This window comes from Apteryx rowi, unplaced genomic scaffold (genome assembly GCF_003343035.1).
Source record: "Apteryx rowi isolate R43461 unplaced genomic scaffold, aptRow1 scaffold_430, whole genome shotgun sequence".
In the NCBI taxonomy this organism is placed as follows: Eukaryota; Metazoa; Chordata; class Aves; order Apterygiformes; family Apterygidae; genus Apteryx; species Apteryx rowi.
Genome location: NW_020450684.1, coordinates 649102 through 661858, shown reverse-complemented (window position 1 = coordinate 661858; position 12757 = coordinate 649102). Strand labels below are relative to the sequence as shown.

Below are 12757 nucleotides of genomic sequence, written 5' to 3'. Positions count from 1 at the left end.
CTGCTGTACTGGCTGAGGCCTTGAGTTCATGTGCGTGATTCTACCGTGGGTGCTTTCTAACCCACCCAAGAAGAATTAGGGTGCATCTGCATTGGAGCTTCCTTTCTGATGTAGGTACTTGGCCAGCTCACATCTGAGCCCAGAGCGCATTAAGCTGTGCAAATAAGTTGGGAATTTGTGCTCACCTTGTTTCTGCCGGCATCGAAAGGAAGGGTCTAGTGCCCAAACACAGCCCCATGGACAGCAAACTGTGATATTTGATGCAGCTGAAATGTTCCTGGTTCCTGTCACCCACTGTGGGAGCCTGGACGCAACAGTCGCACGTTCACATCACATAAAGAGAAGTCCTCGCCCACAGGCTGTGAAAGCCTTGACAGGACATGCAGCACCCGCTGAGAAATAGTGAAGATTCAGGATAAGCAGTTTCTCCTACCAAAATCCCACCACACCAAACCCACTTCTTTGGGTGGACACACTTTACATAAGCTGCTCCCTGCCTAACTAAATAAAATCAAAGGATATTCAGGTTGCTTGCTATTTATATCATTCAGTCTGTCATAGATATCCTGAAATCTTGAGCTGTTTTTTATAGCTAGGGCTTATAACTGCAATGAATAATCAATATTTCCTGAGTTTAGTGAATGAAATGAGATAATTATGCAGGAAGTTTGTGTTTACTACTTTTAAAAGAGTAGTGTGCTCTGCCACTAATTATATATTCCTAGGTCTACCACTGACCTTGGGCAACACACTCGGGCCCGAATTTTCAAATTTGCCTGTCTGARGAGAAGCAGAGATTGCCATATTTAGGCATGTAAATAAGGGACCTCGTTTCCTGAAATATCTTTTAAAGTGTGTCAAATTGGGACCTCAACACTGAGGTCTCCTAAACCACTTTAGAAGTTTACAAGTGAAAAATTGCTGCAATGCCTGTTGTAATTATAATCAGTGAAACACAGTGTTGGTTTGTTCACAGTTCATCCTTTGAAAGAGAATCATTCAGCTTGCACTTTTTAGCCTGATAGCCTGAGGTCTGGCCTGCTGATGAGACAGCATCTCTAAAACCATGTAGTGTTTTATAAATGTTTGGCATTAGGACGCTGAACAGCTGCTTAAATGATGAGGGCACTGGTAAGTGAAGTTCCTACTGCCTTTTTGACTTAACGCAGATATTTCTCATTAAAGAACCAAATCCACAGGTGCTGGTCACTCTCAGCCTTCACGGCATTTTCTTCTGAAGCGAATATCTGTCTGGTTGCGAGATCTGGTCTCTCAGTGGGAATTTAACAAGCTATTTCCATCTGTTGCTGCAGGCTGTGTTTCAGAGTAAGGGTTCATTTGTGACTCACGTTTCTCTTCTTTTTTTCCCTGCCCCTTTCTCTCTCTTATGTTCTTTCCTCTGCAGAGGGGGTAAGAATGAGCCAGAACCAGAGCAACCAATCCCTCGAAAGGTGCAGATTCGTTCTCTCCCTTCCCTGGAGGATATTGATCCAGATGTGTTAGATAGCATGCACTCGTTAGGCTGCTTCCGTGACCGAAATAAACTCTTACAGGACTTGTTGTCGGAAGAGTAAGCACTTGCTCAGTCTTAATATCCATTGGGTGTCCGCGGGCTGGAATGCTTAGAAATTTGGGGAAAGGCAGCGATTGCTTTAACATGTCTCTTGCCATGAGGGACCGTTTGCAATTTCTTGCTGTCTGGCTGCTCAGTTGCCAGGGAGGTGTTGGAAGGAAGCGAGAGGTCACTGAGCGTTTCTTGTGCCCGGTGTGAGAAGGCTCACAGCCTGACCTGCAGCGGAAGCATGGTGCTCTCTCTCCTTCACTGCTGGACATGATCACTTCATGAAAAGACAGTCCATGCAGTCTGGGTGGGGAGGTGTCATTGCTGCTGTCTGTGTTGCATCTGTCTCTATTGGCAAATTTTTTATTTATTTCAAGCTTCTACTTGAGAGCTGGTCTGTTTCTGGGGGTGTTACGAGGGACGGGTAGTGGAAAGAGCACTTTGACAGCAGCTCAGGAGACCTATCTAGCTGCCATTTTGGTTTGGACATTCTGTGGACATGTTACTTAGTCCATCCTGTGCCTCTGTTCAAGATGCATAATGTAGGAATTATATTTCCTTTTCTCACTAGCTGCTTGTTGGAGACAGCAAGGCTCTCAAAAGCTCTGTGGGTTATGTATCTAGCTGGCAGGTACATGAACATTTCCAGCTTATTTAGAATAACTGTAACTGTTTCTATGATGAGAAGGGGTATCTGCATGTTGTTGTTTTTTCTCTTCAAATTTAAAGGTGTTTTTTCCATTTTTTTTCAGAGAAAACCAAGAAAAAATGATTTATTTTCTTCTGCTTGACCGGAAGGAGAGGTATCCCAGTCATGAAGATGAGGATCTTCCCCCTAGGAATGAAATAGGTACTGCAGATATGATCTCTATCATCATGAACCTATCTCAATTAGTTCCTCTATGCCTTCTGTTGGGGTTTGGGGGGTTTTGTTTTTGTTTTTTTTCCTGAAAACCCTAAACCCCAAACCCTAGCATCACTGTTACCTTCCCACCGAAACAGTATACAGCATTGGCGAGAATCCTTTTTCAGTTTAACTGAAAGGTTTCATTTTTCCGGGACATGTCTGTCTCACACTGCAGAAACATCCGAGTTGGTTTTGAACCAGAAATCTTAGAAAATGTCATGTGAACCCCCAAGCTGGCTCTGTGCAAGCCAAATTGGGTTTAGAAGCGGGGTAGTCTAGTGACAGAATTCACTAAACTGCATGTAGCACCTTATTCCTGAAGGATTATTCATTAGTGTTTTGTAAGCAGAGTACTACTGGTGGGCAAGGACTACACTATTCCAGACACAAAGGAAAATGCTTCCCTAGGGAGATAAGTATCTAAGAGTCTCCTGCTGTGCACAGTGACTAAAGTTTAACTGATAAAATGTTAGTCACTTCTATCAATGACCTGAAATAGCACTTTTACGTAGTAGTGGTGTGTTTTTTAGGTCTTATTATTTAAGCACTTTCAAAGCTAGAAGCAAAGTGCTCTTAATTTCACTGGAAAGCCTGGAATCTCCCAAGCCTATGGTGGAGTGGTATATCAAACTGTAAGTTTGTTATTACTCACTTGGATTATTACATTAGCCAAGTTGCAGGCTCCAGGCCATATAACTTTGCAAGGAAATCTTTTGTTTGGGGGAAGAGTAGGAAGTTCATAGTCAACGCAGTAATTTTTTTAACTTTTACCTAGATGAAGCTGCAGAGAGCGTGTTAGCAGGGATCCTGATGAAGATGGGTTAACGTGCCAACTGCAGGTCCTGGGGTCAAAAGTACCTGCTCAGTGCAGTTTGTTATCCAGCACTTCACTAATCAGCTTTTGACTCGAACAGATTGTCCTGCAATGCAGGGACACCCCCATCTTGTTTTAGAAATGTTTTGTCTTAAGAAAAGAAGCATGGTGTCTCTAGATTCTTCATATCCAACATGTAAATGAATGTACAGCCATGCCCTAATACATAATATCTCTCTCTTCCACATGACAAAGTATTTTACATGTTGAACTGAAGTATTGGGCTCCACTATTGTATTTTTCCTGTACATGGAGTGAAAATGTTCCCCAACAGGGAAACATTACTCTGAATATAACATTGTGCTGCACTGGCACATTTTAGACTCTTTGAGCATTATTCTTTGAGTGTTTGTAAGTTGTATTTCCTCTTCCACAGGGGGTTTCCACCTCCTCTGTTCCCAGCAGTATCTCTGGGAACACGGGGCAAGGTTTAATTAAGAGCAGTCATGCTTCTGATGAATATCTCATCATTAGCCATTAGCAATGGCCTTGCACGAACAGAGAAGAGCAGAGAAAAGGTAACGGATTTAATAATAGCTGCTTGAAGAAATTCCTCAGAGTTGTGCGTTGCCTGAGCTCTTGCCAAATAAAAAGTACATGTCAATGTACTTTGTTTTTTCTTCTTCCTTTGCATGTTAGATCTCGGAAAGGATGGATGCAAGTTAAAATAAAGGGAAGCTCAGACTTGGCCACTTTAGACTAGCCTTCTCTCTTCTGGTTTTCCCTTTGCATGTTTTGGTTTATATAAAGCTTTCTCAAAGGGCCAGGGGAGGCCCACCCTCACCATCTTTGGAGTCCAGTTCCATTTTCTTTTCCTGAGAACACAGAAGTTAGAAATTTACCAGTAAAATATGTGAATGTCAGCTAATATCTCCTTGAGCAAAAGGCTTCTGCAGGGTGGAGGCTCTTATTAAAGCAGAGAGCAAGAGATTCAGCCAAAATAGCTATATAGGATGTAGGTGCCTCATTGAGACCCAAAAGCTGAACCTTTACTTCCCGCCTTCCAAATGAATGCCTTCATCACTGAGTTATTACCTATATGATACTCTCTTCCTCTGTAAAAATCCTTTGGAACGGCTTAATATTTCTTTTGTGGAATGAAGGGAAAATACATTACAAAAACTACCACAAAGCTAGGTTAGGACTTTAGTTTTCCTTTTTAGTTTTACCAGAGACTCAAGAAGAGAAATGCACACACGGGAGGTTTTCCTGTTTTCACTTCCTATGCTGCTGCTGCAATATCTTCAGCTGCTTTTATATGCCACCAGTTCAGTCTTTATGGCAGAATGACTGTGTATTTAATGATTCCTTGTATATCTTTGGGCTTAAGAGTGATGACAGACTCAGTGCCCTTTGGTTTCTAGGATCACCTCAGACCCCTTTAAAAAATAGGTACAGTACTTGCTACCATCAGCCCTGTATAGTATAGGTTAGTAGCTAATTTTAAAGAGAGCTCAAATAGCCCCATTAGCCGCTCAACCATATTCTCCCTTACATTCATGCAAGCTCCTGGATATGTACTCCATCAAACCTTGGTCAATTGTTGTTTAATTTATAGGTGTGTTTCACCACCTGCTCTTTTGCTTATTCCCTCTCTTAAATAGCTTAAAATACAGATTGGAAATCAATATCTTCCAGCATCTTGAGCAGCAAGGATTGATACAAAAGAATTATTTAGTATTTTAGAAATACCTGATCCTCCTTAATGTTTCTGTTGATTCCCTTATGGTTCCTCTGGCTACTGTCCTTTTCTCAAGTTTTCTGCTTCTGATGGCTATACAAAATGCTATTATTCAAGTCTTTGGCTAATTCCTCCTTAAATTCCTTCTTAACTCACTTTTAATGCCCACCTTATATTTGGTCTAACTGTCACTTTTGTAAAGTATCACTTGGCTAAATTTCCATTTGCTAAAGTCTTCCATTTTGAACCTGTTTGGATCACATTGCCTTTTAAGATATCTATTCATACAGTGTTTTTCTTGCCTTTTTCTTCTTTCTTGTTGAGACTCCTTTACTAACTAAACTCGATGAGGTCTGGGATTACTCATCTCCTTTCTTTTGATGTTAGCTGCTTTCTTCATCTTCCTTCTCCTTCCTTCTTTTTCCTTTCTTTTTAAACTGCACCCTTTCCCATTCCTTTCTAAAGCCTGGTATCCCCCTGGCAAACTTGTATCAACTCCCTGTTGTGGATACTGAACTTAATTACATTCTGGTTAGTGTGTGTTACTCAGCTCTAGTCACACTTGTACCAGAAGTTGTTCTGTAGGATGGATCCTCTCTCGTTCTTTGAAGTTGTTTGAAGAAGTAGTAGTCTGAAATGTCAAGAAATTATTTCTCTAAACCTTGTCTCATCTTACTTTTAACCACTTACATGTGTGCAGCCGAAGACAGCCCTTATTACTGCCTTTTTGGATGCACCTCCCTCTGGTTTTCCCTTAGCTTTATGCACTGTATGTATTTTTCCTAATCTGGAGGTAATTACCCCTATTAGTATTTTCTACTACCTTTTTATTACTGGAAATAGTCTGAAATAGAAGGAGATTTGACTGTTTTTTTTATTTCATTTTTAACAGGAGAATTATTGCTAAGAAGAATACTTGGGTTATAGGGTAAGGGGGTCAGTTGTTATCCCTAGCCTATTTGCATTTGGGCCTTCTTTGCTCATGCTCGTTGTTTCAAGGATAGGCCCTGCCTATGCTCTAAAAACCCTGATGTAAGAGAAGAAACAGGCAAGTAGATGCAGGGGAATGGGAGAGGGCTGGTAACAAAAATAACATCAGACTAGGCAGTAGTGATAGAATTGTCAAATGCAATATTTGGGGTTTTACAAAGGAATCCTGGCAGAGGAAAAAGCTTTAGGGGATGGATATTGTGAGCTTGTATCTAACTGCAGAGGTGAAGGATGCCTTTTCTTCAAGGTAGTTGCTCTCCACTAAAATTAAAAATGTGTTTATAAATAGAGGCAAGGAACTAAACAGCCCAACTTAAGAAAATCCTTTCCTTTTTATTGTTCCGCTTTCCTCCTTTTTACTGTTTTGATGCCATCAGAGATGTTAGTAGCAAAACACTCCATAGGTCTGCATTTGGTTCCCTGTTTCACCGTGGAGCTGTTTATGGTTTGGCAAGTCACCTATGAGCACTTTCTGTAATGTGGTTTGGTACCCAATGATTCTGATTTTCAGAGCAATTTAGGTGCTTCTCAGAACCTCAGTAAATGTTTGTCTGCACCTTTAGGAATGAGATGCCTTTAAAAATCTCATTCTTACACCTCAATTTGTTCTCTGCAAAGTGGAAGTAGCACTTCCATACTTCCTAGAGATGTTGCACAATAAAAAATATGAAGCACTTCAGTTCCTATAGCAGTAAAAGTTCTGTGAAGACCTCTGAGATATGTTTCAGGAGCTCTCACTGGAGATTCATCTCAGGTAGACAAGAATACTTAGTTTTTAGTGTTGAAAGAAGAAAAATATAAAGCAGTGGGGAAAACCTGAAATCTATTTCAGAGTCTTTTTTATATATTCTTAAAGATGCAAAAAAGGGGCAAAAGGGGCATGTATTCAAAGAAGAACGTGTACCTGAGTTTAGTGTATACTCAAGTCGCTGTGCAACATTTAATCTAGCTATGATGGACATCGCAGGCAAGTTCTAGCAACTTGATTACCTATACAGGATCCCGGGATGGCTTACAGTCTGGCTAACAGCTTGGACTGTAGCCCAGGCTGTCGTCTTATTATTACTGTTATCAGCTGTGTAAAGTAACCTGTGCTAGCCATGCTACAGTCATACCTTTATTTTACAGTGCACATACATTCAGGGCAGTAGGATCTCTCCCTCTCTCCGTAGATGGATTATGTCTTAATGTTTGCAAATTTGGAAGAAGGGTGATACTGCAAATGTTCACCTCCATCACAAAGATACCTGTCTCTGTAGGGGAGGTGTGAGAGTGAGATTGTTGAGAGAGGGTTTAGCCAAGCTGAGTAAGGTAGGTCACAGCCGAATTCTGCTGACAGCATTTTCTTTTCATAAAGATCCCCCCAGGAAGCGTGTGGACTCCCCGATGCTGAACAGGCATGGGAAGCGGCGGCCGGAAAGGAAGTCGATGGAGGTTCTCAGTGTGACAGATGGTGGCTCCCCAGTCCCTGCTCGCAGAGCTATTGAAATGGCACAACATGGACAGAGGTGGGTCTCTCCTTTACCCAGGAGTGGATAGTCCTGCCCGGCTGGCTTTGTTATCCCCGTTTCCCCCCTTTTATGTTACACATGCAAAAGAGCTGTGGAGCTTTCCTATTTGCACCAGCATTCATTAAAACATCAAAGTGCACTTGCCATGTGATCTGGCAGCCAGCAGTACTTACCCACACAGGAGCAGCAGTCCTGCCAGGGGCTTGAGGATTCTGTTTGCTTGCACCCATCACTCAGGAAGCCGCCGTGTCCTCTAGACAAGATTCATCTCACTTCATTTTAATAGTCCAGAATTTAGACATTCAGTCTAAATTAGTTATACAGGCTGCCACTGTAGGCAATGGGGACAGACAAGGGTCTCAGATTCATACTCCCCCTGTTCCAGCAATCTTAGGTGGGATGAATTACCCTCTGGTTGTTCCTCTCTGTCTCTGTAGCCTACAGCAGGAAGCTAGATGACTATCTTGACTGGTGCCTAGCTTTTAGGCACCAGAAGTTAAATGAGAATGAACCCCACCCTCCATGTCTTCAGAAAAAATTGAATCTGGAGAGCCCTGTCCAGGCTTCTATGGATGTCTCTAATATGTGCTGTCAGAGCCAACATGCATCTGACCCACATAAATCACTGGATATCTGTAAAGTGTTGGATATGTATAATTTTGCCTCTTTTCTGTTGGAGAAAAGTGTCAGTTGTGGTGAAACAGCAGGGGAAAATGGTGTCTTCTCAAGCCAGGTTCTGGCAGAATAAATGAACTGTGTTCCCCATGGAAGTTGCTTCCACAGTCCTTATGACTAGCCTAAGGGGAGCACGTACCTTTAGGTTTGCACTTGCATAAATCAGTCTGTATAAAAGAACACTTCACATATATGTATGCTGATGATGCTTTAGCTTTTGTTTTAGCTTTATGACATGATCTTTCTCTTCAGCTGTTAAGATCTACTCTAAAAAGAGCTTGCTGTGCCCAGAAGCTCCCTTTGCTGAATGACAACTGGAAGAAGAACATGATATAATTTCATGTCAGGAGGCCCCTAGCACTGTTGAAAAATTTTTCTGGGCAACTGTGGCAGTTCTGTCTATAGTGAGGACAAAGTGGTGATTTCCAGGAGTTGCTAGGACTTATTTCAGAGATTTGTGGCTGGTTATCCTTGAGATACAGCACCAGAAAAAGTTCTCAGGGTAGTGTGGATTGGAAACCTGTCTTGTATATGTGTTTTTCTTTGATGTTTAATGAGGTCTAGGTTAAGGCATTATTCAGGTCAGGGTGTATATTCACTGTTCCTCAGAGGCCCCTGAAGTGATAAGGATGAGCGCACAACATTGGCGAACAGTTGCCCACTCCTTATTCAAGTTGCAATGTTTAATCTGGTACCTGGAAAGTGTATGGGCCATGAAGTTCTCTGAGATGAGCCAGCCAGAGGTGAATCATTTCCACCCCAAGCTGCTTGTCAGTTGCAGTACTCTGCAGCTATTTGCAGTGAGTGTCCAGCTGGGTGGAACAAATAGGAAGTGGTGAGATGAACAAGTCGAGGTAATGATTCAGTCTTGTTCAGCCAGCCTAGAACTTATTAGATCGATCCTAAAGTTTTCCGAGAGCTGAAACCTTCCCTTCCAACTCTCAATTTTGACTTTGGATACAAAAGGCTGAAGAAGATGCAAAGCTGTGTCTTGTTATCCAAAGTATTTCTTTTGCTTTTAAATGTCTCGCTCTGTTATGCAGATGAGAAAACATTTGAAGTCAAAAGGTCTGAGGTGAGTTCAGAGATAGAGGAGAGACATACCTAGGCTGCATATCAGTAAGGAAGGGCTTTGGCTTAAAGGAAGAAGAGAAACCTGACAGGTRCAGAAGAGGTACAGGGAAATGCATGCCACACAACCTTTACAGGGCAGGACATAAAGGTGTGATTAAGGGCAGAGAAAGGCATTTAAAAACGCCATGATTGATGACAATGAGCTTGGTAGTGCTTGTTTTGGAAGGGTTAAAGGGAAGATGTTGTTTTATTCCATGTCTGAGCTTCCATTATTCATACCATTCCACATCCAYAGATGACAGCGGCACATTTTGTGTTGCTGGCAGCACAATCGTTTATAACGTGAACTGGGTTCATTAACAAACACCACTGCATGGGGATTGTCTGGGGACGATGCATTGCTGATGGGGCACCATCTGTCAGAACAGTCAGTAACAAAATGATAAGTGCCTTCCACCAAGAGTGGGGGACTTTTAATGGCTAGCTGCATATTATTTTGCAGGAAATGACCCACTGAGAGTGGATTTTACAGCACTGGGTCTTAGATCCCAGAGATGGATGCTTTTTTTGTTTTGAGAATGACATTTTTGGTCTGGATAGATGACTGTTCAATGCTTTTATCCCAGGGGGATTCTACAATCCTAGGAAGACAGGGAGTTGGACCATGGAAACAGGCTTCCTAGTTAGACACAAATGATTGTGTAAACATGAGGAGACACAGAGCCATTGCTTCTTTCTTAAGCTAGCAGAGATAGTCATCTAACCAGTGGGCAGAACACACCGGTGTGTCTTGAGAGTTGGTCGTTATTGTGCCCTTTCCCAGTAGTAAACAGATGTTTGCTTACACAAAGGGGATTTATGTCATAACCTCTGGTTTTATGTGTCTGTGTGATGAACTGTGCTTTTGGTAACCGTGTGGGGACCCTACAAGGGTCTGGTCTTGGCTTGTGTAAGGGTTTATCTTTGCACAGAGTTTTGAAATTTGGCAGCCTTCAGCCCTACAGACTGAGAAAGTACTAGGTAGAAAACATAGTCCTTCAGTGCCTTAGTTCTAGATAATGGTGAAGGAGGAGAATTCAGCACAAAGGCTGCTTGCTGAGCTTGCAAATGCCTTGCAATGCTTGTGCTGACCTCTGAAAGTGCTCAGTTGGGTCTTTGAATGTGCATGACAAACTTAGTGTGCACAAACACCAGCCACCCTACAACTGGTGACTGTTTTTGGCTAATTCTTGTTCTCCCTGCTAGTTGTCAACTAACCAGGTTCATAATTACATCCTAATTACTTCTGCTTTTGTGGTATCCACACCTCTCAGACTATCTGGTATTTCACTGAAATGTCAAAAGAGAGGTTCTGAATGCATTTAACACCAGCTAATTTGTGCCTTGTGCCAATACCACACAAAATAGGAAGAATTTCATGAGAGCTCGTAGCCCTCATGGTTATACCTGAATTTTTCAGCAGCTCTGTTGGGGGAGTCCAAAAAGTATTTTAAAATGGGCTCCATTATGTATTCATTTTCTTCTGGTTGTTGAAGTGGGTAGTTTGCATGAAAGATCAGCCAATATTAGGAAGCAGTGTTCTCTGAAACAGTGAAACGTAGGACAGCGAGGACAGAGAGCTGCCCCGTTAACAAGGCACAGGGGGTTTTGCTTCTGAGCTTCAGGTTTCCATTCCCAAGTTTAGAAAGAAGGACATTTCTGTATACACTGAGTATAGGGAAGGGAGTTTGGGAGTAAGTGGTAATGGATCCTACAAATTAGAAAACAAAACCTTTACTCTAGAAGGCTCTGCAGTCTGATTTGAACCCTTTCCCAGTTTGTTCTTAGTGTTAATACCATCTGGAAAAGCCTGAGTAATGAGCACTTTGCAATTTTTACCTTCAGGCGTGTTCTCTATCCCCTGGACAATGTGACAAAGTAAATCCCCTGGGTTTTCAGTTGGATAAAGGGGAACAGGGTTTGCAGTATATATGGGGAAGTCGCAAGCATCTCAGACCTCAGAAGCCAGGGGGAGATAATGAAGTTCAGCACTGTGTAGGCTTGAGCCATAGATAGAAAGTAAAAGAAAGGTGTTTCAGAGCTTTGCTTAAAAAGGGGAGGATGGGTTGGGGGGCTGGGTGTCCAGCATTGCTTCAGGTGACTCTCTTTTATATATGTCCACACTAGTAACTCTGTTTTCTCGCTTTGTTCCTGCCATAGTAAAACAATGTTCAGTAAAAGCCTGGATATCTCTGAAGCCAATCCCAAATTCAACAAAGAAGAAAGGTATAAACACTGACAATATGTTCCTCTCCTCTACCTCACTGCTGAGACCTTAAAGATGCAGTACTTACCTTCTCTGTGTGGGGCCATAGCTGTTCTCTCTTTAGAAAGAGCCAAAAAGGGTGGGATATTTACACCCCCACACTACATGTATTTTTGTACAGTACCATTCATTTGAGGCTATCCCCAGTGCAGCCTGTGACTGTACGAGTGTTTCCCCCCTGCTAAAATTTCATACTACTGCTACTTCTGGTTCACTTCTGCCATGAGTAAGGATGCCCAGGACAGAAGATGTATTTGTTAGGACTGCTTTGGGAAGGACTGGAATATAAAATACTAGGAAAGCCCAGAGTGCTCCACTCCCACCACTAGAAACAGTAGAACAATTGAGTCAGTGACAGCAGTGGAAGGAAACGTTGGAAATCCTGTGTGACAGAGCAAAACACTAAGTGCCTGTAGGGAAGAGACAAACTCTCTGAGACTCTCCTGACTGCACCAGGGAACACAAGAGAAAAGAATTATTGAAAGATAAAGTTGTTGAAGGGTGTTTCCAATCCAGCAGCTCAAATGACAGATGGAGAATAACCAAAAGAGTAACTCCTAACTGTGGACAGAGGCACAGTGAACGACATGCATACCATCAAATTTAGGGAATTTAAGTGGACTTTTGTGGGTCCATGAAAAAAAAATTAGACTCTTTGGGAGAGCAACTAGAGGACTGTGCCATATGAGTCAAAATGGGGGAAGCAGTAGGTTCCTTAAAGCTCCCTAAGAACTCAGCAACCCCTTTTTCTTTCCATTTCCCCATTTTAATAGAAACATTTCTACTTTAAGATAAACATGGCCTTTAAGCTTTGGGAGACTTCCAGGACCTGAGAGTGACAGCCCCTCTTTTGGCCTTTTGCAGGCTGAGACAATCCTTTGTAGTTGCTGTTTAAAGTCTTAACCTGCCACAATGAAGAACAAATCTAGTGTGTGTGCAGGAGGAGAGAGAGATCCTGGCATGGTGTGTAAGGCACCCTCTTTACGAGGCCAGGCTAGAAGTGAGCATTGCACTCAAACTGTTAGAAACCTCTGAAAGTCTCGCAGCCATGAAGAAGTAGTGATTTGCTGCCAGATTATACAGTCCTTAGTGGCTGAGCTTTCCTGAACCGTTGCCACAGACATGGAAGTTGCATGTTCCTTTCCCTGATTCCCCTGATAGATAAATTCTGTTCTTGAA

General features: G+C 42.3%; 1 protein-coding gene across 7 annotated transcripts in view; it reads left to right on the top strand.

Annotated features, from left to right (window-relative positions):
- Positions 1–12757, top strand: part of BRSK2 (BR serine/threonine kinase 2) — a 163052-nt gene that overhangs the window by 105208 nt on the left and 45087 nt on the right. For 4 of the 7 annotated variants that reach the window (XM_026076437.1, XM_026076431.1, XM_026076432.1 and 1 more), the window contains exons 9-11: positions 1406–1570; positions 2314–2411; positions 7371–7521. In XM_026076437.1, coding sequence (XP_025932222.1) covers positions 1406–1570; positions 2314–2411; positions 7371–7521 — 414 coding nt within the window. Of the gene's footprint in view, positions 1–1405; positions 1571–2313; positions 2412–7370; positions 7522–11472; positions 11539–12757 lie in introns of all 7 variants that reach the window. The other 3 variants (XM_026076434.1, XM_026076436.1, XM_026076430.1) reach the window with 1 other exon arrangement.